Here is a 26,682-nt window from a genome sequence, read left to right on the forward strand (position 1 = left end):
CCTAGCGCCAATGGTGGTCATCACTGCTTATACGATACAGAACACTATATAACTTTTTGTTCACAACGTTGCCAAATGGTTTGACTATTTAATCGCGATCATCTTCGGACGGGTTGATGCATGGTGAAACAGAAAACACTGTTAAGCCTGCTTTAGTAACAAGCGGAGTTTAATCAATCTGGGATCAAGTGCTGTTTGGTGAAACTGGGCCTCAGAGATATATTGTGGATTAACGTGTAAGAGTAGCGTAAGTTAATCTTTCGCCAAATAAAGGTATCATTATTATTATTTACGAATGAGAGGAATGATGTTTAGCACATCATTTCAGTGATGGCTATGTGCTCTTTTGCACTTTATTGAGACAGGCCACCGCGCTCCTTCGAATCGTTGCCTTCACGCATTAAGTTAACCAAAATATAGACGTACTCTTGAGACACTTTGTTTTAGGTTATCACTATAGCGCTTTCTAGAATCTTTATTTTTCCCCTTTTTTTGCAGTTGTACAATTTTTTCAATGCACTCCTAAGTCACATTCCTGTAAATAGAGAAGAAAGTACAAGCAATATAGGAAATACCGCATCAACTGGTTTGTTGGATCTGTCGTAGAACTTATCGGAAGTCCTGCATTGTTATTTTTTTTGTTTGCTCCAGATGAGTATTTCACTGTGGTTATTCAAGATGATTCCGACGAGGAAGATATGTTGGATGGGGAAAAACTGTTCAGGATATCTTTTCCTTTGACAGAGGATATTGTCCGTTCCCTCATCGAAACCTATAAGACAAAAAGGGTAAGCCAATATCATTTGAATCTTTTGCTTTTAGTTGATCTATGGAATAGATTTTTCCTAATGCTTTCGTTAGAAGGGGATCATCCTGAAGAGTTTCTAATAAGAATGATACAATTTAAAATGGTTAAAATGTCAACACTGTATTATTTTTTGACATTTCTTATGTCATTGGTGTTCAGTAGGTTATGCCATTTAATTGTGGAAAGATACCGGCTTTAAAAACATTTAAAAATTGTTAAATTGCTTCATTGAAATCAGTGTTCATTTGTGCATACTGAAAGAAATTCAAGAATAATTCATGGACGACATTATGTAGCTAATCGACTCAATATTCGTCGTATTTTTGAAAGATTTGGGACCCTTACCTACCAAGTACGGCACAGTACTTGCTAGTACTAATAATACTAAAGTTTCCAGTTGGGCTCTTCGATGTTGAAGATGATGCTTCAGAAGTAATAATGATGAAAGGTTGAAAAGATGGTATTACTTCCGATCCAATTCTGTTTATGCAGAAATCCTTTGCATAAGAACTCAATCACAATGTCCAACCGATGATATAAAACAGTAAAACATCAATTGCTTCAAATGAAGATGAAAAAATAATTTTTTTCGATGAATATAAAATATTGTCTCTATTTCAGTATCGTAATGAGTTCATTACAGTTCTAACAGCAGTGCTGTAATGAACTCATTACAGCATCGTTTTCAGATATATTTTTCGTTTTGTGGTTGTCTATACTGACATAATATAATTTGCACATAGTGAAATGATTTTCAACATTATTCGCTATTTCTCTTAATTCTGGTGATGTTAAATCGATTTCGTCAGACATAATTCACGAATTTATTGAGTTAATGTAAATTATTTCAAAATTCGAAACGTACGAATCATATTCAAATTGTAATCTGTCAATTTTCGTAACAGTTACACCAACTGCCAAGATACAATACAAAAGTCACTAGGATGTTTAAGCTGAATTTTTCATTGAATTTCGACAATATTTCACAAAACTTGACTGAAATAGAGAAAATATCGTCTAATACTCATTGCAGAAGGCAATTCCAACACTCTTGCTTTCGAATTTCGCATTCGTGTTGGAATATGATCCCATTCTGCAACTTGTTTTAGAAAGTACTATTAATTATTTCACGATGATAGTAGCGCAATAAAAAAACTGTCCTCTGCTGTTCAGTTAACGAGATGATTGATTCTTCATTATGACTTCCAAGTTGCCGAAGCCGAGATGCCTGATCTACACCGGTAGATCATTGAGTTTTGATGCGAACTATCATACTATACAGGGTGGGCAAATTTCGATGTTTAAGCAATACAACTCTTAAATCAGAGATATACTGAATCTGATACCCATTCTCATTCTCTTTTTTTGATAAACTAATAGTAGTAGTATGAATACTACTCTTGTTAGTTTCACAGAAAAAGAAAACGAGAATGGGGTATCAGATTTTGTTAACAACAGTATTATTCATACTATTACAATTAGTTTATCAGAAAAAGAGGACGAGAATGGGGTATCAGATTTTGTCTATCTCTGTAGTATGAATACTATTCCTGTTAGTTTCTCAGAAAAAAAGAACGAGAATGAGTTTTTGTCTATCTCTGGTTTGGAAGTTGTAGTGCTAAAACATCGAAATTTGCCCACCCTGTACAGTATGATAGTTCGCATCCAAACTCAATTTTTTTTTGAGTAGAATCCCGTAGCGTGCACGTCTTTTCAACAGGGTTTTTAATTACGAAGCTTTGACCCAAATTTATGTTTTCTTCAAATAGGAACACTAGATTTCTGTGCCATTTTTTGAAAGCTGTAACATCGTATGGTTCAATATAAATAATAGAAACCATTTTTTATCTAAGAGTCTCAATATTTCTATGATTTCAACTGTTAATGAGCACAGAAAAATAGAGCTTTCTTCAACAAGAGCAGTGTCCTTCCGTCAATCAGATTATTTCTATGCTTCTTACTAATTCTTAGAAAATTCGAATTTAGATAATATTTTATAAATTTTCTATTTCAAAATGGATTCTGAAATAACGAAAAGATCCACAAGATCGACTGTTTCAATCGAGAGAGTTGTAATGCTTTTTATTGAAACGGATCGAAAGTTCGAGCGAAATTTTGATTTAGAACTTTTCACACTCTTATTGGTAATTTATCAACTTTTTACATTTTTGTGAACCATAATGCTGTCTTTATAAGTTCCGGTTGAAGTGTTGCTTTAACAATGATCATTTGATGATAGCATTTCAGGCTTCCTGCAAAAGATCTCGGAGAAATATTGAAGCGAGCAATAATAGGATTGAGAAAATTGCATAATTTCAATCCGGCATGTACAGCGCTGGCAAAACAGATTACTGTTTGTGGAGATTTACATGGGAAGTTCGATGATCTTTTGACTATTTTCCATAAAGTGAGTATTTTAATTTTAATTTTTTTTCTATTAAGTTAAGAAATACCTTTTGTGGTCCGATTGTAAAAACGGCCCATAAAATATCAATCAAACTGATGTCATTTACAGGGGTTTTATCATGTACTGATAAAATATATACAGTCGTGTAGATAACTCCGGGAGAATAATTTTTGCATAAGTGAGATACAGGGTGTTCAACGACATTTCTAGTCATGAGAGTATTTTAGAGTGCTCAACTCAGAAAAGGTGAAGAACTTTGGAAATGGCGGAAAACCTGCAATATTCGTATTTTTTTTTTTCAAATTGAATTTCATTTTTTGAATGAACATAATTATCTGAGAATTTCTGTGAAAAATTTCTTCATAAATCGTACATAATTTTTTTAAACCTGTCTAGGTACAGCGAAAAAAATATTATACCCGAAATTGTTGAAATGTTTCACGATTGTACTTTTTTTTTCATAACTTTGGAATTTCAAATGAGATCCCCTATTTTTCATTGTAGATTCATATTATAGGGCAAAAAATGAAAAGTTTTGTACGAACAATCTTTCACGAATCGTCACAGATGTCTTTTTATTCGGGTTTGAATTTTCGGTCTGAACGATCTCTGAACGTTCTCGTTTTATTGATCTTCCACATAAAATTTGGACGTTTTCTGCTGAACTATTTTTTTAAATTCACGTACAGGGTGTCCCAAATGCGATGCTCACTAAAAGCGTCTTGAAAACTATAAAACTTAGAGAAAAAATATTCAGGATGGCCTGAGCTCTATTTTCGAAATAATCAGATATCAGAGAGGAGATCGTAGATATTGTTACGTTTTTAAGTTAATTAAATCGGTACTTTTTACTTACACTGATTTATATCAGATACACAACCATTTGTAGTTTTGGAACGAATAAACTTATTATTATTATTATAAACAACTTTAGAGATGATTTATTTAAACTACTACATTAATTTATTTTCACTTCTACATCAATTTATTTCCACAACTTATTATATCTACTTCAGTGTCCGTGTACGGCACTGACTGCCGTTTACGTCGACACTGCACTCCTCTGTGGAACACCTCATATATAATTAATCATATAATTAATTTATATGATCTGCAACGAGTATCATATAAACCATAACAATTACTGAAAAAAAAATTTAGAATTATTTGAATATCTCTAACAGAAACCAAGGTATAGCGATATATTTGGACAGTCATTTTACAGAAACGCCCTGTAACTTGGGAACAAAGATATCTATTATCTGCTGTCTGATATCTGATTTAATCGAAAAAAGAGCTCGAGGCTCCTTGAATATTTTTTCTCTAAGTCTTATAGTTCTCGAGATGCTTTCAGTGAACATCGAATTTGGGATGTGATTGTACTGTGATTGATTATTTGTAAATGACGAAATTATTTTATATTGATTCAAAATTAATTTTAAAATTTTTAATTCAATTTATTCAATCAGTTCTCCATACAATCTCTCCTACAATTAACAATATTTGAGAATCTCGCATAACCAGGCAAGACCCACCTAGGAAAGCATGCGTGTATTGTATAATCTGGCCAGACCAAAGCGGAGTTGATAAAAAAATTACAGTTTATGTAAGATAAAAAAAAATAAGTGAATCAAAATCTGCTAAATCAAACACGGCGAGGAAGATGCGTGACGAAGAGGTGTATCCAGGGATCGACGGAAAAAAACAAAAAAAAAAGAAAGAAAAAACTTCCCATTAATTAATGAGGATGTATCAATTGAAAGAAGATAATTTATATCTAGTAGAAATCTCCGTTAAGCCGTCTATTATGTGCCGAACGTTTTCCATTGTTTCAACGAAAAGTTGGACGAATTACGACTGAAATTTCATGTGAATGGTTAATGATAACGGAAAATTCAAACTCGATTACAGAGCCATCTTTAACGATTCGTGAGAAATTTTTCTATTTTTTGTCGTAGAATACGAATCTGCAATGAAAAACAGAAATTCTGATTTGAAATTCCAAACTTGATCCCTGTATCCCCCCCAAGGAGGAATTAATTATATGGAATAAGTTCTGGTATAAGTTGACTTTCCCTCAAAACCATTCACCTTTCATCCAAAAAAAATCATCCGGTAGGTATATCAAGTTTGACCTAATCATATGATTTTACGAGCATATTCAAGGACGTCTTAAAACACGCCGAAGAAAAAATTGATCAGTCCCATCTAGTGTTATACTCACAGTTCTACTGATGTTCTAACATTTTCAGAATGGCTTTCCTTCACACGAGAACCCGTATATATTCAATGGAGACTTCGTGGACCGAGGACGCAGAAGTATCGAAGTGCTGATAGCACTTTTGTGTTTATTTCTGCTCTATCCGGAGGCGATCTTCCTGAACAGGGGCAATCACGAAGATTCGATTATGAATTCCAGGTGAGTTCAGCTCGGAATGACTTTCGCTCTCTTGTTTGGTTGTCACACAATCGTGATTTCAGTGGACTTTTCCCTTAGGTACGGCTTCATCAGGGAGGTCCAACAGAAGTATCCAGTGAGTATTTGGTGGTTTATATATATTTTTAACATTAGCTGTAACGTATTTCCCGCGAAAATCATGTAAGGTTATCAACGTTCTCTACTTATATTTAAGAAAAGTTTGAAGCACTGCCCGAATATACAATATTCGATTTCAAAATACCCTTTGAAATTTTCATCAGTCACCTTTGAAGTGCTGTCAATTTAGTGAATCAACTGAATAACTCATCCATCTGGTAAAAGATGGGTCAAATTCAAAGAGGGCATTAGCAGAAGTATGTCGGCCTAAATTGAGACTATTCATGTTTCATGTCTTCAAAGAAGCATCAGAGGAACTGAAGAACTTTTTACTAACCTTGGGATACCGTAACACAATAAAACATTTGGCTTGAGGCTACAAAATGACTGCTATATGAAGGTCATAACATAGCAGTATTGAAAACAATGGACAGGCAGGTGGAATGGCAAAAAAGTCAACAGGGGTAACAAATGCAGGATTATGCCATTTTTTGGCCTTGGAGAATAACACAACATGACAACAGACAGGAGTTCAGCAATAGAAGCTGAAGACTGCTGACAGGAAACTATCCGATATAAATGTAGGATCCAGTCATTGTTCCCTGTAAATAATTGACATGGTCAACAGGATGCTTGGAGACCTATTAGTTTCTTCGAGCGTCGAGGGCATGACAGTTTCAATGAATTTACAGGGAACGAATTGCTATTGTACATAACGTAAAAAAGGAAGTGTTAATTCTTCGGGGTGTCGAAAACATGCCATGCCGGTTGTAAATCTTAGGAGATTTACTGGAGTTGGGAAAGCTTGAAAACGAGACGATGGTACCGGATGTGTCACATCTGCGTATCATCTGCTGGTCCTTCGAGAATATTCCATGATCCATGGCTGATGAGATTTCCAGGAATCCGCGAAGAGCTTTGTGTGGGCGGAACGGCAAAACTATTATTGGACTAGGGGTGGTACTTGGTACTTTCCCCCGATATCGGAGTGGCGCTGAGGGTGTGGCCAAGCCGGAAGAAGGGAAGTCGATAGCCAGGGGAGGTCAGTAAGTTCCAGCCGGTAATGAGTAAGTTCCAGCCGGAGGACAGTTCAAGTTAAGTCTAAGTCGGGCTAAGTTCAAGTTAAGTCTAAGACGAGTTGAGAGCAAGTTCGGTCCGTCAACTTAAGACGTACGACGTAAAGACGATTCGCGGACTAGATTAAGACGAGTCGCGAACGAGTTAAAGACGAGACGACCGAAACTGGAATTAAAGACGAAGACGTGATATTCGAAGACGCTTCGAGTAATTAACACTCGTGTTAAAGACGAAATTCAGTACCGTATCTACTGTGTTTGGACTGAAGTGTGGCTTTGTAAATATATGTATATAATTAAAAAGAGTTTAATTATTACAAACCCGAACAAAGTCACGGAAAAAAAGACGAAAGGTCAGGTAATCGAATCATACCTTTAGGCGATCGATTAACCAAGCCTACATAAATACCTTTCAAACCGGTTGGATCTTTCAACAGGTCTGTCTCAGGCTCTGCAAACCAGACAGTGAAACAGTTGAACACATATAGTGAAGATTTCCAGAACTATAACGATAGCCAAGGCTATCATAGATGTTTTCACATTGAATTGTCAATATTTTAGACGGTTTCTCTGGTTATTGTTGAACATCGTATAGATCAAAAGATCGAACTGGTTGCAGTTCTCAGAGGCTGCTGCTAGTCAATCGCATCCTGATTTCTTGTATCACGTTGTCACTCAATGAGTCGTTGGCTATTACACAAATAGCGAGTGCCATACCACTTTTTTCTTGTTATTACCAAGCTTCAATCGGTATACGAGTATTGAAGGTTAAGTATCGCAAAATTTGCTGTTTGAGAAGAGCCTACTTCCAAAGCAAACATGAATCTTTTTACAGAAAAGATATTGAAGAGTAAGAGGAGCATTGGAGACCATTTTGAAGGTGGCCATGTTGACGAATTAACTCAAGTTTTTCAGAAAATATGACGTGTTGTTACTGGTTAGGCCCGTGACTTATTAAGTGGCGTGTTACTGTCAAACTGTACTGAGCAAATGGCAATTGATGACATCTCCATAAATCCAACACTAATAACACTACTGAACATCAATTTGTGTTATAACAGGCTATAACTTAATTTTTCCATCGATTTTACAGAGAACGAGTGCGCATATTCTGAAACTAATTGAGGGGGTTTACAGATGGCTTCCTTTAGGCACCCTCATCAACAACAAAGTGTTGGTGGTGCACGGAGGAATTTCAGATTCTACAGACCTAGAAGTTGTCAAAGAACTAGATCGCAGTAAGGTGAGTAGCTCTTCATTGACTTCTTTGAATTCTCTATCAGTTGAAATGCTCACATGATGAAGCCTCTGAGCCAAGAAAAAGTTTTTCTTTGTGTGCATACTCTGCCAATGGGCGTGGCACAGTGCTTCCTCGTGCTTCCACTTCTGACCCAACCCGAATATACACATATCATACCAAATTTCATCGATATTAGCAATTTTACATTTTGGTGTTCCTATAAAAGAAAATGAGGGATTCCTCACGTAATTTCCAGGAAAAAAATTTTGAAGTTTTTTCTCGAAGCATCTGTACATCACAAAAAATACAATTGAAATTTGGCAGAGTTCCTGCTTTCTTCCCAGAACATTTTTCAGTGGACCACTGATGGTTATCAAAAAAATAAAAAGAAACATTGATCTAGTACTAAAGTACCAGGTGGTTTTGTCGTATCTGATACCGATACCGATTTTCGAGAAAAAATTTCAAACAATTCACTTGAAACCCTCAGGACATTCCAAATAATCGGTTATAATATCACAAGAGTATAATCAATATTCGATTATACACCAAAAGTCAACCTCAGTGAAATGTCATTCAATTATCAAAATGTTGTGCTTTGGTTATGGTTATTGAAATTATTCGTTATATAATCGTAACGAATACCACTCGAGCAAAGACAATATATTTCGATTATACGAACCTCTTCACTCGACGTTGTTCGCGAAACATCACGAGAGCACAGCTCGTGTGGTGTTTCATCTCGTGAATCGGTGTATAATCGAATATTGTCTATGCTCTTGTGATATTATAACTGAAAATCCAATCCTTGAGCTGTTATGAATAAATTTATCATCAGTTTTGGTGCTTATTTTCTTGATCTATAGCAATGATTCATATAAAGATTCGATGAACTCGTATGATCATCACAAAAGATGTAAGACTACAGGAAACACACCGTCTCTGGAAAACAAGGCGTTTGGGGGGCCTATGTTTATGGGACTTTTTTCCTTAAAATTATCCGAGGAACCTTTTATTTTCATATAATGAAGGGTTGAAAATCCTGACCCAGTTTGATATCGTATCTGTCTGTCGATCTGCCCGTTCGCAAATCAGTGTAACAGCCTTATCTTCTACAATTTTGGTGAAATTTGATATAGAGTTCCACTGGTCCTATTTTGAGGAAATTTGGTACGGGGATTTGTGTGGTTGGGAAATTAATGCTTCCGTATGGGATTAAGCTAAATACGAGGTTTCATTGCGCCACACCTATTAAAGTATTTTTAAATGAGCTGTTGTGTTTACAGTACGTCTCCTTGCTTCGACCTCCTCTATCTCACGGTATCAAAGGCTCTGACAGCGTGGACAAAGCGGAGTGGAAACAGGTAAATGCTTCATCTGTTCGATTTATAAATAAAGTGAGCTGCGGTAGGCATCTTTAGAGGTTTCTAGGTAGTAAACGTAAGAAACTCCGAACAGAAGTTGGTGGTGATTCGGATAAGGTATTATACTTCACTTACGAATAAGGACAAGGAACGAGGAAACAGAGTTCTAGAAATAATTTGCAATGGGAGAGCCGATGTTTTCATACCCACAATAACTAAAACATCAGAAAACTGTTTCAAAGGAATAACATCGATACAGCACTTGTCTATGAACATTCAACATTCGCCTATGTACTTCAAGACACAAATTCTCTTGAATATCGAGTGTAGCTATCCAAGGAATATGGAAGATGTCGAATTATATAAGAATTTCTATAAAATCCACAAGAGAGAAGAGACATCAATCGTTCATAGCTTCTGGGTACCTGCAATAGATCGCACTCAAACTAAATCAGTCAGAATTGAAAGGCATGAACCACTTACCCTTCCTCGACTGTTGGTGAAAGTATAAACTCACGTTATCCGATCTATAACCAACATCAATTAGGAAACCTCCGAAGATGCCCACCACAGTTGTAGGCGAAGCTGACTAGACCACGGATAATAATCCAGGAATCTCCTAGTCCTTAGATCTAACGAATTTATTCCCAAGGTGTTCGACTTGCTGTGGTCCGACCCCATGACAGGAAATGGCTGTGTACCCAACACCCTACGCGGTGCTGGCACTTACTTTGGACCTAACGTTACGGAAACATTCCTCAAGAAATACAATCTGCTATACCTGATTCGGTCGCATGAGTGTAAACTCAATGGCTACGAACTGTGTCACAATGATAAGGTACGTTGTATCTAAGATATTAGGCCAATTGAAAAGTCCCCGGTTTGATGCACACATGACGGTGTTAGTATTAAATTCATATGATTTTTAGTTAGGACCAACCTTCAAACGATACGTGTCAAGATTTGACTGCAGTCCAACGACGATTTGACGATATGGCTTTGCTCCTTGTACCATAATGTTATAGTTCGACAGTTCAGTTTATTAGCCTAGGCAACAAGGCAACAATATTTTGTTCAGTTATAATGATAAGTTTTCATTTCATAATTTATTCATGCAAACTTATTGAATTCAAATTTAAAACACTACGAAATCGAGACTTTTGATTTTTAAACACAAACTTGAACTCAGCCCCAAAACGATTCTGTTCGGAAATTGCACAATTACACCCACAAATATGTGTTAACACCTCGGTATCAATGTATTAGGCCAATTGAAAAGTCCCCGGTCCGGTCTGATGCACAGATGGCGGTGCTAGTATTAAATCCATATGATTTTTAGTTAGTACTAACCTTCAAACGATACGTGTCAAAATTAGACAGCAGTCCAACTATTAGTTTGTGAGATATTGCGTTGTGAGTGTAGCTTCTTTTGTTATTTGAAAAAAGATGGAGAAAAAAGAATTTCGTGTGCTGATAAAATATTGCTTTTTGAAGGGAAAAATATAGTTGAAGCAAAATCTTGGCTTGATGAAGAGTTTCCGGTGTCTGCACCAGGAAAATCAACCATCATTGGTTGGTATATATACTGAGGTGAAATGAGTACCGAAGATGGCGAACGCAGTAGACGCCCAAAGATAGCTGTCACCGATGACAAAATTGAAAAAGTTCACAAAATAATTTTAAATGACCGTAAAGTGAAGTTGTACGAGATAGCAGACATTGTGAAGATATCATCTGAACATGTACATCATATCATTCACGAATATTTGTACATGAGAAAGCTGTGTGCAAAATTGGTGCCGCGCGAGCTCATAATCGATCAAAAGCAACAATGTGTAAATGATTCTGAGCAGTGTTTGAAGCTGTTTAAGTGCAATAAACCTGAATTTTTGAGTCAATATGTGACAATGGATAAAACATGACTCCATCATTTCACACCGGAGTCCAATCGACAGTCAGTTGAGTGGACTGCACACGATGAACTGAATCCAAAGCGAGGAAAATCACAACAGTCATCTGGCAAGGTTATGGCAGCATCAGTATTCTGGGACGTGCAAGGTATAATATTCATTGATTACATCCAAAAGGGCTAGACCATCAACAGCGATTATTTTAGCGTTATTGGATCATTTGAAGAAAAAAACATGCTGTTTCATCAAGACAATGCGCCGTGTCACAACTCATAAGTCAATGAAAACAATGGTAAAATTGCATGAATTGGGCTTCGAATTGCTTCTGTATCCACCGTATTCGCCAGATCTTGCCTACAGCAGACCTCTAAAGAATGCTCGCTGGAAAGAAATTTAGCGCCGAAACTGAGGCCCCTTTTGAAGCGAAAGACAAATCGTACTACAAAAATGGTATTGAAAAGTTGGAGGATCGTTATAATCGCTGTATCGCCATCGGAGGCAACTATGTTGAATAATAAAATCGAATTTTGCCAAAAAAATGTGTTTTATTATGTTAGACCGGGGACTTTTCAATTGGCCAGTTATATGACTAGAAACCCTGGAGTGTGCACTGATTCGATTTTGTTTCAGACTTTTTGAGATAGTCTGCCTGTTGATTTGGCTAGAACTTATCAGAGTTCTGTGAAGTGGGGCTCTTCAGAATTGTTCAAATTCCTGCTATCTGTCTATCGGCTTTTAAAAATGAAATGATTTTAGAATCTACAAACTTTTACAAGAAATTACAATTCAGTTCATATCGAATTTATAATGAAATTATTGGAATATAATGACAAACGGATATCGGTCTATTCAGAGTTTAGAAGATTATAACTAGTATATAATATAAAATATTATTATCCTGCACTCAAAGGTCACGTGAGTCGAGAATCACAAGAAATGTCAAATATAAACCATGTGTGCGCCATCTGAAACTCTAGTGATCTCTTAGAATCAAGTAGGCTGAAAAATCTCCCGTTTTGTCTGAAAGTTTTACAGATACATGTAGACACACCAGGGTTTCTACAATGCATCTTAGTTGTATCGAAGTTTAGTGCATCGATGGCGTAGCTTGGTATTTCGAAAACTCAAATGCAAATCAGCCGAGATTGTCACGTAAGGGAAATGCGTTATGCCGCTTTCTATTTCATATTCTGCGATGAAAAAGGAAATAATGAACTATATTGTTAAATATGTAGATAGTGTTTTTGGCGATGAAATTCTGCAAAACACTGGCTTGGTGACAGAAACTTTTGAGCGCTTGTTCATTCATACGTATATTAAAGTAAGAATTGTTGTATTTTGTGAGATGTGATTTATTATGACGTCATGGTAGTGGATCATTTGACATAAATTGACTAAATTTCAATCTAGTCCTTTGTTATGGAAATATTAGTCATTTTTTCAATATTCTGCTTGAATATTACGCCTTGCATCCCACTACCTAATTTTTCCAAATGAAAGGGAATTTGATTACCTATTCAGCGATGGGGCTAAAAGTAGAATTTGTTGTGCCGTTTTTTATTAAAAAATTAGGAAATGATATACAATTTGTGGTTAGACTGCAATCACACCATTATTTTTTTGCCAGTTATTATTAAAGAAAATCCACGAATCCATGGATTTTTTCATTTCAAAAGCAGGTCTCCCTATGCATTTTTGAATTTACGCTCCGCACCCTTTACGAATTTTCGAATAGGAATGTATGGATTGTGATATATCAAATGAAAGGATATTCGATTGAACTTCGAGCGGTGTGACTGAAAAAGTATTTGTCAAGCTATTTTTTTATTACAAAATTAAGAATTTGCGATTGGTGTCAGGTCCTCATTCTTGAAATAATAAATATTGAGAAATATCCTCATACCCGCCGATCTCTATTTTCGAAGTTGAGAAATGCAAGCAATTCTGAAGTTGGGGGTTTATACCTTTAACCCTCAACAATCTTTTTCTATTGGAAAAATATTGCATCTGATATATCGCATTAATGGTCATTCGTTGACCAATTCAGTCATGTGAACGAAAATAAAATTTTACTCTAAAATTCTTGCAATATAAATGTTACGATCAAAAGAAAAATTCAGACACAAGTTCAAAACAGATGCGAATTAATCTCAAATAATATGTAGGATCCAGTTTATTGTTCCCTGTAAATAATTGAGATGGTCAACCGGATGCTTGGAGACCTATTAGTCTCTTCAAGTGCCAAGGGCATGACAAATTCAATGAATTAACAGGGAACGAATTGTTATTGTACATGATGTAAAAAGGATGTGTAATTCTTCGGGGTGTCGAAGAATGTGTCATGTCGGTTGTAAAACTTAAGAGATTTACTGGGGTTGGGAAAGTTTTAGAACAAGACGGTTGTACCAAATGTGTTACATCTTTTTCTCAGGTTCTAGTCCTTCTAGAATATTCGATTTCCAGGAATCCGCGAAGATCTTTGGGGGCGGTACGGCAAAAGCCCTTATTGGACTAGGGTATAGTACCTTTCCCTAAGGGTGTGGTCAAACCGAGAGAAGGGAGGTCTATATTCGATAGAGGGTAGTTCCAATCGGCAGAGAGGATAGTGAAAATTAAACCGAAGACGGGTACAGACGGTACAGTTTAACTTATGCCGAAGACGAGGCAAGTTCGGTCGGTCAACTTAAGACGTAAGACGAAAAGACGTTTCGCGGACTAGATTAAGACGAGTCGCGAACAAGTTAAAGACGAGACGACCAAAAACTTGAAGTACGATGAAGACGTGATAATCCAAGACGTTTCGAGTAGTTAAAACTAGAGTTAAAGACGAAATTCAGTACCGTAGTGAGAAACTTGTAATTAAGACGTAATTAAGATCTTCTCAATACTGAGTTTGTACTGTATAATTGTGGCTTTGTAAATAGATGTAAATAATTCAAAAGAGTTTAATTATTACAAATCCAACAAAGTCACGGAGAAAAAGACGAAAGGCCAGCTAATCGAATCATACCTCTAGACGATCGATTAACCAAGCCTACATAATATGCAATCGAATCACCTTTCATTTGATATATTACAACCCATATAAAAAAACATTAGAGGGATTTGGAGCGTAAAGGCCGTGGAGCGTATCTAAATTCATAAAACCATAAGGAGACTTGCTTTTCAAATTAAAAATCCATGCATTCGTGGATTTCCCTTACTAATGATTAGGAAATCAAAAATTGTAAATTATTTCCTAATTTTTAAAAAAAAATTACACAACACTGAATAGGTAATCAAATTAGAGTAGAGGGATGCGGGGTGAAGGAGTTACGTTACTTTATTGGCACGCTATATGAATACTCTGTACCATTTGTAGAACCTTCAGTGTCTGGTATGAACTTAAATGTCTTAAATTAGTTCGAAAGTGCGCGGTTGCACGATGTAATCCTCATATTGTTAATATATAGTTTTATTGGTAGGAAAAACATACAAGTAGAAAAGAAATAATAAACGAAACTGTGAAATTTTAATGAATTTGGAAAACATAATAGATTGGGTAATCGACTAAACACGAGGAGCTTTCGAGTGAAAGCCTATCTCTTTTCCACGATAGTTTCCCCAGCTACGCCATCGATTATTCCCCCCCCCCTCGGCAATAACCGATTGTTTTTCCAGGTGATAACCATTTTCTCGGCATCCAATTATTACGAGATAGGATCCAATAAAGGAGCTTACCTGAATTTATTAGGGGACGATCTGACACAACACTTCGTGCAATTCAGCTCGGTGATAGGCAAGGCTAAACACTTGAACTGCTTCCAGAAGATGAGCATCATAGAATCTTCGGTCGTGAGAGAGATCCAAGGTCAGATTTTGAGGAATCAGGCCAAATTGGAGGCCGCTTTCCGTTCTCTGGATCCGGAAGATACTGGTAAGTTCATAGGTTCATCTTCCAGCACCAACGAGGCTCACTGAAATTGATTTAATCGTATCATCAATTATTAGGTGTACAACTTTGCTTCCGCCGTTTTGAAATAGATGGCTTTAGCGGTAAGTGGTAGTCGAAATCAATAAATCGTATATCATACAATAAGCTAAGGTATTTGTAAACATAACGTCATCGAAATGTTAGTGTGCATCATAAAGTTACTCTAGATTAAACATGTCAGCTTCTCGTCGTCGGTTTTGATTTTTTGATTTAATAAGAAGAAATCTGCGGCTGGGGCTCATAGAATGCTCTCAAATACCTATGTTGAGGCCGCTATTAGTGAAAGAACGTGCCGAGAGTGGTTTCAACGCTTCAAGAACGGTGATTTTGACGTCGAAGACCAGCACGGCGGTGCAAGAGAAAAGGTTTTCGAAGATGCAGAATTGGGGACATTACTTGATCAAGCTCGTGTCAAACTCAACAAGAATTGGCAGGATCATTGGGAGTGACGCAACAAGCCATTTCAAAATGCCTGAAATTTATGGAAATGATTCAGAAACAAGGAAATTGGGTGCCGTACGAGTTGAAGCCTAGAGATGTTGAACGGCATTTGTTTGTTTGTGAACAACTGCTTGCAAGACATAGACGAAGGGGATTTCTGCATCGCATTGTGACTGGAGACGAAAAATGAGTTCATTACGATAATCCCAAGCGCAGAAGATCATGGGGATATCTCGGCCCTGCTTCCACGTCGACGGCCAGACCGAATATTCACAGTTCCAAGATCATGCTCAGTATTTGGGGGGACCAGCTCGGCGTGGTATATTATGAGTTAAAACCGACTGAAACAATAACAGGCGATCGTTATCGAACTCAATTAATGCGTTGAGATATGATGCGAGACATGATAAAGTGATTTTACAGCATGACAATACTCGACTCTATGTTGCGAAACTAGTCAAAACATACTTGGAAACGTTGAAATGGGAAGTCTTACCCTACCCGCCGTATTCTGCAGACGTTGCTCCCTCGGGCTATCATTTGTTTCGATCAATGGCACACGGCCTGGCTGACCAGCACTTTCGGTCTTATGAAGAAGTAAAAAATTGGATCGATTCGTGGGTCGCTTCAAATAATGACCAGTTTTTTCAACGCGGGATTCGTACGCTTTCCGAATGATGGGAGAAAGTAGTGGCCAGCGATGGACAATACAGACAATACTTTGAATCATAAATGTATAACCAGTTTTTCTACAATAGAGCATCGAATTTCGGATGAAATCAGCGGAAGCTAAGTTGTACGCCTATGTATTATGATCCTTCTATGTTTCTATTTCATTCATAATTGTGAGGAAAAGTATGTCGAAGCAAATGGAAACATTATTAAGTTCTAATAATACATTAGTTAACAAAACATAATAGCATAGTTACCTACCTATTAATGCTTTTTTTTTGATAAATAACATGTATTTAAATCTTTTGACAAATTCCAAAGTTGAAGGTGATTTCTTTGTTATTCATTGCCAGATATTCTTTTGCTTTATTGCTACTGAAATAAGATGATTCAGCACCCAAGACTTTCAAGCTGCCACTTTCACTTTCCACGTGATGCTGCATATTATGTGATGACTGAAACTGATCTATGATCAACGCAGTCGTATATGGCAAATTCCTTATCAAAACTTCTTCCATCAGATCAAGATCTCTTGCGCAATTGGAATTATTTTCTTCATTTTTTCTTCTAAATGCCCTCTGGCACCTTACTTGACTCCCATCCATCCAGGTCTTGCAGATCTGAGAAACCTCTACCAGCGTTGAGAAGTAATGATGACAATGTTGTTGACCAGAGTACAAAGAGAGAATTTTTGAGATATCTAGCAGTTTTCTCTGGTATTTTAGGAAGTGAAAACCACAAGGCTGAACTGTGCATTCATCTTTTCTGTTGTATATAAAAAGTGTTCTGTGTGTAATATCAGATGGTCGCAAGGTTGAATATTTTTCAAATAATGCCACAGGGTCAATATAATTATAAGATACAATTTTAAAAATATGTTTTCTGTGAGTTTTCGTGCCTGAAATAGACACAATTATCTTGTGTTCTTGATTCTTGATTGAGAAAGCCTTTTATAGCATTGAATCATTTCTTTCTGCCACTATTGAGCTGTGAATTCGAACTTTTATCTAACACATGACATATGTATATATATATATTTTTTGTATGTTTGTCGTATAATTATGTTGTTGTAGTTTTCAATCACTTTTTTGTCATTTGTTATTTCCCTATTTTATTTTGACGTGTGTAATATACCTGTAAAGTATAAAAGGCACGAAATAAATTACTTACTTACTTACTTACTGTGTTTCATAATCTCGACATCGTCTGTAGACATTTCAACCAACTCATTAATTCTACAAGCTCCTCCTAGTCCGATTAACAAAGCAACTTTCCATTCAGTTTTAGTCGAGGTATAGTATACATTTACTGTAGTACCTAAATCTTCTTAACCCCAAAGAAACCTGGAAATATCAGTAGGAAAGATGGCGAAAACGCATTGATTGTCTTCCAAAATACCTAATGCTTATTTTTAGACCTCAGAGCTATAAGACATCTTCTTTTCTAGAAGTCAGGCACAAGGCACAAGATGCAGCTCTTAGATTGGAAAAATGTAAATACATCAAAGAAATATCTTGAGAAAATAATTTTACCGAATGAGAAATCAAAAAATGAAATTGATTGAAATATATGGTACCTGTTCAAGAATTATCCTCTTCCAGTCGTATTATTGAGAATTAACCAGTGGCGACGCCAGCTTTCAAAAACAGGGGTGGCCAAAAGGAAGCCGGATTTATTTTTGGGGCGAAAGTAAAGCGAAATTATAGTTCTGCTAATCTTTTAGGTCTGGTATGTCAAATTTTAGGGGGGGGCTCAGCCCCTCTGCTCCTAGCGTCGCCACTGGAATTAACTAACATAAAACAAGCCTAGAACTCAACAATATTTTTCGATATTACAGAATTGAATATTTGATCACTTGGAAATGACTGCTTTTTGGCAAAAAGCACGATTATTGAAAATATAATCATTATTATCTTGTTTTTGAGCTGTCAATGTAGATACGTATATCGTTGTTTTGCAAATAAATATGGGAATTTTTTTGTAGGATTAATTTCTATCGGAGATTGGTGCAAAGCTATGGAAACAGCTACAGGACTTGAGTTACCCTGGAGAATGTTGAGAACCAAATTGGTGACGATTGATACAGACTCTCAGATGGTTTCTTATAGGACAACGTTTGATAATATAGGAAAAGCAAATACAAATGTAAGTAGAAATAAGTATATTATAATAAGAGTGCATAAAAAAAGAATAAAACTTTTTAAAACTCTGAAAAAATAGCAAAAACCTCCAACCTTCAACGAAACGAGTTCGCTAGTGCTTCAATGGCACTTATACACGTATATCATGCTTTATTTTTGAGCACTCATTCTTCTTCAGCGAGAGCAATAATATAGCGTCACGAAATCAGTATATTTTTTGGAAAATATTGTGTTATATTCCACCTGTCTAGTGAAATTCTTCAGGCAATCACTTTTTTTTTGGAATTAAGAAACTGAGCAAGTAGCTGCTTCATTGCCACACCAAACAATTGCAAGGAAGCATAAACGAAAAAATTTATTTTGAAAGCATCTGGCTCATCTTCATCGTAACATTAACCATTCTCAAAAACTCTCAGTAGAAAAAGCCTTTTGCGTTTTCAATAACTAACCATAAGCCTGATAAAAAATTAAGCCTTGGAAAAGATCGGTCATTCTATCATATTCTTTGAAAAATTATTCTTGAATCATCTGTCCAGTGGTGTTCCATAAATGTTTTACACTTTTTCTGTATAATCTTTGCCGTTCTCTTGATAACAAAACAGATGGTCTGTCAATATTTCTGCAAGTTTTTCTGGAGTTGTTTCTAAATCTAAGAAGCAGTTTCTATTCTGCAGCAATTAAGAAAACAAATATGTTTTTTTTTCGTGGTATTTAGAGGCTTCAGTTTGGCAATTTCATTCTGAATTTCCTTCGAGAAATTTTTTCCGAATCTATCCCCTTCTTGGTTGGGTGAATGGTGGCTACTTTTTCGAATGAATTAACGGTAAATACGTTTATGATGCGATCTCCAATTACTATTCCACAAACATTTATTTCCTTAGCAATAGCAATCTCAAAATTGGAGAATTTCAATTTTTACCGCTGAAAAACTAACTTGTTAGTTTTGCCGGCTTGCATGTTTCATCGTTTTGAAGCAAATGGCGCTATGGAAATTTTCTCAGTAAAGATGGAAAAAGTGAAATAGTCATGATGAAATTTTAGCTTTAGAAGAAGAACACAATTTAAAGCTTTCTGTTAAAAACCATAGGAAATTCAAGAGAACTATAAAAAAACCAATATTTACGGGACAAGAAATCCTTTAATAACTCAAATGTTTATGCCAATTTCCAAGGAGATTTTATCATCAGAACCATTACAATTAATTTTCAATGGACTAGCGCTCAAAAACCCACGATAAGGGCTTTTCATAAATTTTTTATATTTTAGAATTACGAACCGAAATCAATAAAATTTTTTCATCAATTCAATTAATATTTCAGTCTGTCCAAGGAGTCCAAGGTTACTCCACCGTGGTTGAAACTTTATACAAAAACCGACAAAACCTAGAAGCAATATTTAGGATAATAGACAAGGACAATTCTGGTAAGAACAATGTCAACTCAACCATTTCGTTCAATAACAAAATAACATCCTCAGGTTACATAAACCGAGAAGAATTCCACGAAGCCTGTGATCTGATAAAAGAATACCTACCCACTTCCAACAGCATGGAACAACTAGACGACATCTGTCAACTCATGGATCTGAACAAAGACGGACTCGTAGACCTTAACGAATTTTTGGAATCTTTCAGAATGGTCGACAAAGATCGCACCAAAAGCGACGACTTAACAGAAGAAAAAGAAACCCTACCAGAGGTTAAAGTGACGGATATCGGAAAAACCACAGAAGAATCGACCACAGAGGTGCACGTTGAAGAAAGTACGAAGAAAGAAACACCCGAATCCGGTTCTCCAAGTTCCTTACCACTCTTTACAGTTTCTCCATTGAGTTCAGCTTCTTTAGAGGTGTGTTTATCGAAAGAACTGCCTCCAGTTAAAGTCAACATCTTGAACGATTCAAGCAGGCAGGGGAAGGAACACATACCTTTCAGTCAGAGCGATTCCATACAGTCCCTAACCTACATAGAACTCGTCGAGAAGGGTGATCAAATGCAAAAGTCGAACTCTTCGAAAGAACTCGTCGAAAGGAGTTCGGAAATTGAACAGAATGGAGAAAAGTCGTCTCAGATATTGTCTCCTGTTTTGAGTACAAGAAGAGGAAGTCAGATATAGGTTGAAACGAGTTGTGCGAACTTTCACTAAGATTCGGCTTGTAAAACGTGGTTTAACAGGTGAAAAACAACAAGTGAAAGGTTTTCCAATTGGAAGTTTCATTTTTATTTATGGGAAACACGGTTTTTTGGAACGAAGTTTCTCAACGCAACTTGTGAAATGAGTAAACCGGCATAAATCGTCACGTAAGGAAAAAACGTTATGTTCCCTCAAGGCAACTGCTCTTTTTGTGTATTTCTATTATACACAGTATACCCAAGTATACAGTCCCAAGTTCGAGTGTCTTTCAGACGTTTTTGGAGAACTGGTCCTATTTGGACTTTTTAGATTTTTTTTACATTTTCCTTATCTGATATGATTTGATATTGAATTCTGACTCTTTGTCTCAACTATCACATTATTCCAAACAGTTTTCAAAATATCACCCAATAAAAACCGAGAAACATAGCTAGTGAAAACATCTTCACATTTTCGATGAGGAAGAATGTGGAAATGTCTGTGACTTTCCAATTCAAGAAATATGTGATTCAAATATTGAGCGAAAAACCATAAATCATAACTTTGTTTTTGAAATAATGACCCTATTTTTATGATTGCGTTAAATTCTGCGTGGAAAAATCATTAAAGTGTTTCGAAATTATCATGCTCCTAAATTCAATAGTTTCTACATTATTTGAGATTTTTTTTTATTCATGTTGTACGAATATGTATAGTCAAATTCGTCTACCTAATCTATTTTATAAGAATATTTTGTGACCATAGAATCAATGAAAACGATAGTCGAAGATGAAAAAAAGAAATTCAAGTGTATGACCCATTTAAAAACCAATGAAAAAAATGCTCACTACGTACTTGACCTACAACATAAATAAAAAAAAACAAGGGATTGTTGGATTTGAAAACAAAATCATTTATTATAATTATTTTTCGTCGCACAGTCCAAAGTAGGTAATAATTGAAAATAGGGTTCTAATTTTGAAAACGAACTTGAGTGTCCCTATATATGTATACAGTTTTTAATTGTCTTCATAAAAAAAAATGATACTGCTTATTAGCAGTCATGTAATATTTTACAAGACTATTTAAAATGAGACATCTTACTGGAAAACCTTTTTTTATGTCTTTTATCACTTTGGTTTCAAACTGGCCGATCAACATTACCAAATAGAGTAATAAGTTCTGAAGTTCCCTAAAAATACTTCAATAATTTTTCTGAATGTTGATGAACTTGCAAAATGAGTACCTGTTTCTCTCTAAGAAAGCCTGTAAGATCTACTACACTCAGCATGTTATGGTTGAGAATAAAATGAGTCTTCGATGCATCTATGGCTGAAATTCCATTGGTGCTTTTTTACCAGTTTTCCCTTTTCTTCTTCCAATTTTCCTCAAGGGTGTGTCTTCCAAAGACCTTCGTTTTTTTAAGGTAGTTAAATTTCCCTCATCTGAATGTATAGACCTGTTGCCTATTTTGTTATTTGTTGCCTTTAGTCTTCCTTTCTTATAATTATGATAAAGCACTTTTTGAAGCCCTCTTATTATTTTTTATTATCCGAGGCAATAAGGTAGTGAGTGTAGAGATCTTGATACGTTTGGAGCCTCCTCTAAATTGAAGTATTCACGAGAACTCTCCACGGAGTACTTTGGGTAATTGAATACAGGGTGTGCCAGAAAAGGTGCAACAAACTGATAGGATAGAAAGTACTAATGAAAGTAATGACAAATTTCCTGCAAACATGGGTCTCAACTATTTTATTTTCATTAGTAGCATATCAGTTTGTTATACCATTGTATAAGGAAAGGATTCCTTAAACTATGGTTATACCTACTCTGGGACATCCTGTAAAATTTACTGGAGTACTGAACAAGTATATTAAAATTTTTGATAATATGAAATGATCACCTCCAGTTGTAGTTTGCTTGATGAACCACGTGAAAGAGTTTGAACCAGAAAAGATGTGAAAATATGTAAAATGAAATCCAAATAATACTCATGGAACAGCAATCTAACCATAATCAAATATTTCGGGTTGGACCCATGAATTCGTCTAATTTATCAAACTATCAAACCGAGATTCGACCAAAAAATGAAGCATCAACATTATTCTTTTATATAATTTATACTATACCTATGAATGAACTTCCATCCCTTAGATTTGTACAAATAAATATAAATTTTCGAGAATGGTTATCTCGAAAAAAAATTATAATTGGTAAGGATTAATATACCTGATTACCATTGGACCAACACGAATCAATGTAACTGAAATCATATGGAATTATTGATATAGTAGATTATGCTTTCGTGTATTCTTCAACGATACGAAATTAAAGAAGAGTATCACAGAAATATTCTAAATATTTATCAGATAAACCTCTACTTACTGTTTGTAAATTTAATATTCATTCGAATTGAGAGCATATCTAAGGTTACATAAATAATAAAAAATGTTACCATTGAATGTGAATAATTAATTTCCTGACCTTTACTGATGTATATTTGGTATTAGGGAAATTTATAGGATATTAAGAGGGGTCTATACCCTTTCAGCTATCAGTTCAAAAATTAGTACGTTTTATTTTAAATTAGAGACCTTCGATTTATATGAGGTTTTCACTATTATTCATTTAATATAAGAATACGTCATTGTAGAAAGTCCTCATCTATTAATTTTTTTTGGATTGAAAAAAAATAAGAATTAGATTAATTCTTTTTGAAGAATAAATATATGCATGATATAACTTTACGAAAAAACATTCATTCTTTTATGAATCTTCACATAAAATATTATACAAAAAGTCTTGTCAGAGGTTGAAAAAACGGTTTTTCTAAAATCAAAAATGAAGACGTAAAAATGTATTCAGAATTCTTACATGTGATAAAAAACGACAGTGAATCAGAGAAACGTTTCAATTTGCTCCACTCATCCTGAAAACTATTGAAAAAAAATATATATCAAAAACGCTGAAGATGGAGGAGTAGTTAAAATTTGACAGAAAAAGAAAGTCACGTGGTATTAACCCCTCTTAATGCGATTTCTGTTGAGAAACAGGTAGGTATTTGAAATTTACCACTAAAATTATATAATTTTTGTAGATCTTTACATCTCGGCCTTTCTTGGACTCCTTGCAAATAACAGTAAAAACAGTTCGAAAGAACTTAATTATTTTTTTCCGTGTAGAAGCCACAGAGCTGAAATTTTCGATAACTATTTTCATCGATGAACTTTAGTTTCAGTTAACTAGGATAGAGTGAGGAATTTTGATGAAAAAATTATGTTGATCGCATTATCGGAACCATAAAAAATGAATTTTTGAAAAAAATTGATATTTTGAATTGATTCTATGATTGAAACTTAGTTTGTACACCTTGAGTAATCGAATGTTTATGCCGAATTTCAAGAGGATCGTATCAACAGATCCTCTAGATGAACTAACCGACAACAATATAATCTGATGTATCCTATTTACTGTGGACTTCAAGGATCCATTAAATGCATGAATAAAATATGAGTGCTGAAAAGCTACTGACGTCAAATCAATTTTTTTTAACGCTCGTTCACCGAACAGATCGTCATAAGTTTGTTAATCGACAAAATCTGATAAGGTGTTCCGTAAATGAGGCCGTCCGAAATTTTGTTTTTCTGTTCATTTCAAAATTGTTCATTCGATCGAAATGAAAATTTGCATTTCAATGTATTATAACAATTCAAAGCTTTGTGCAGAATTTCATTTCGTCGTCAGATCATTGAAAAATTGAAAAGAATGTTGGAAATGAAATAACTCCCATTATTTCTATGACAACAGATCAGATTGTTATGAAATTTTGCATATATACCTGAAATAATAAGAAAATCTCGATGAATAATACCAAGCTCCGTGCGAAATTTTGTGTTGATAGCGTTGTTAAATTTTGTGATATCAAAAACTACGAAAGTTGGGTTTTGCCTCAGAGTAATAAACATATGGCATTTTCATCAAGCGAATTTTTTCCCCTACATGAACTATCAAATTTGACATGAAGCGCGCGGAAATGAAAACATATCAGTGATACGATATTGCACCCAATTCGAGAGTTTCTCCCCAAAGAACGCACCATTTATGACCCATCGTCAATCAATGTTTCATATTAACTATAATTATGTATATTGAAATAAATACCTAAATATATCAGAAATTCAGAAAACAAACTCAAAGCGCGCCAAACGACGTGAAACAACCACTAGGAGAGCAAAAGTTGCTATACCTTGGATTTCAGCAGGTAGATACAGAAAATAATAAATATTCTGCTCATAATAAATTCGAAAATTACGAAAAATATCGGATTTCAAAGGTGGATATTCAATCGACAATCACTCAAATGAATTTATTTCATTCAATATTATATACATTCATAATGATAGAGTAAAATTGTGGATTTGAAAATATATCACAATCCGACAACATAATCTAATCATGTTGGGGAGATGTAAAAATTGCGTATACCTTCTCTATCTGTGTTTGATGCTTTGTGGGTTTTGCAATAGCAATTCCAAGCCACATGCCAAATTTTTTGTTAAAAGCGGCGTCAGTACCATAGACAATTAAAATAGAGTAACGAAAAAAAAAGAAACTACTGACGTGAAGCTTTTTAGCGCTCGTCATTCATTCGTCAATGGCTCCCTTGGAGCTCATATGTGATATATGTAGTCTTCAAGGGTGCAATTGACACATTAATGAGGAGCGCTTAAAACCATTTTGGTTTATTTTTATTAATGATAAAATTTCCGAAACATTCGTGGAAAAAACATTCACAATCCCTCATGAAATTTTCAGTTTACTTTTCAAAATGTGTAGAATTAAAAATCGAATACAAAACCCGGTCGTCTGTGTCCAGAGCTTTTCTTGGAAACTATTGGAGCTATTCTCATGAAATTTGGTACAAAATCAGATATGTAACCACACTGGTCCTTCAAGCTCGTGATTAAAATCCATGAGTTTTTAAGGCCCAAAAAAAGGCTCATATTTTGAAAAAATCATATTTACGAAAATTGACTACACACAATCATGAAATAGCAAACTTGTAATGGTTTCCTTGTACGGAATCGAATATTTTTTACGATAAAGCTCTAGCTCAATTAGTTGTGGAGTTCTACTTTCATTGGCCCGGAACCTTTCTGTGGTATAGGGAAATGTTCATACAAGAAAGAGTTTCAGGAGAAAGAAAAAATCGAAGGAGAAACATTCTAGCAGAATCTTCCTGGCTTGGATCATTTCAAATAGTTTCTTCGAAAATTTGACACTACGATATCTAAGAAGCATCTGGATCTTAGCATGATTATACTCACTAGATTCCTTTCAGAGCAGCGTCGCACTTCAACAACGTTAGGAAATTGTTGAATTATTTTATCAAATACAGTGTTCATTTGTCAATACTGGGAGAAATTTAAGAAGAATTCATAAAGGACATTATTCAGTTAAACGATTCACTATTCCTCTAATTGTAGACGAATTCGAAAGTGAATTTTCTTCACACGATATCAAGATTGTCTACAATTCTTCTTGAATTCTTTTAGTAATCACAAACTGATTTTGATCAAGTAATCTAGCTATTTTCAAACGTTGTTGAAGTGTGTAGGTATTTTTCCAGGATAACACAAATAACAGAAAATGTCGAAAAATTATAAACTAAATATCGAAATTATGTCCTAATTGTGCCAAATCCTTCACTATTTGGTATATCTTTTGATATATACTTTTTTTGTATAAGAATAGAATTCCTTATTGACAAAATATTAAGAACAAACCAAAAAAAAATCGAATTATCAGAAACCTTACACATTGAATGAACGAATAATAAATCGAAAAACTAAATTAACATAAAGAGAGATTTTCTGAATTCTCGATAATTCCTTCTTCCACATCTTGATTTCACATTCGAGGGTTATTCCGTTGGCTGTTTTTTCAATTTAAGTTTGATAAATCTGTCACTCAATCGAAAATTTTGAAGCCAGATGTTTCTAT

General features: G+C 35.1%; 1 protein-coding gene across 1 annotated transcript in view; it reads left to right on the top strand.

Annotated features, from left to right (window-relative positions):
- Positions 1–23,141, top strand: part of LOC123684348 (serine/threonine-protein phosphatase rdgC) — a 32,484-nt gene extending 9,343 nt beyond the window's left edge. Inside the window, exons 4-15 of the mRNA XM_045623576.1 lie at positions 499–586; positions 652–788; positions 3,048–3,215; positions 5,468–5,634; positions 5,713–5,749; positions 7,921–8,070; positions 9,354–9,431; positions 10,084–10,269; positions 15,002–15,257; positions 18,412–18,572; positions 19,888–19,990; positions 20,045–23,141. Coding sequence (XP_045479532.1) covers positions 499–586; positions 652–788; positions 3,048–3,215; positions 5,468–5,634; positions 5,713–5,749; positions 7,921–8,070; positions 9,354–9,431; positions 10,084–10,269; positions 15,002–15,257; positions 18,412–18,572; positions 19,888–19,990; positions 20,045–20,682 — 2,169 coding nt within the window. The 3' untranslated portion in view covers positions 20,683–23,141. The remainder of the gene's footprint in view (positions 1–498; positions 587–651; positions 789–3,047; positions 3,216–5,467; positions 5,635–5,712; positions 5,750–7,920; positions 8,071–9,353; positions 9,432–10,083; positions 10,270–15,001; positions 15,258–18,411; positions 18,573–19,887; positions 19,991–20,044) is intronic.
- Positions 23,142–26,682: the final 3,541 nt, after the last annotated feature.

The sequence above is a fragment of the Harmonia axyridis genome, chromosome 7 (genome assembly GCF_914767665.1).
Source record: "Harmonia axyridis chromosome 7, icHarAxyr1.1, whole genome shotgun sequence".
In the NCBI taxonomy this organism is placed as follows: Eukaryota; Metazoa; Arthropoda; class Insecta; order Coleoptera; family Coccinellidae; genus Harmonia; species Harmonia axyridis.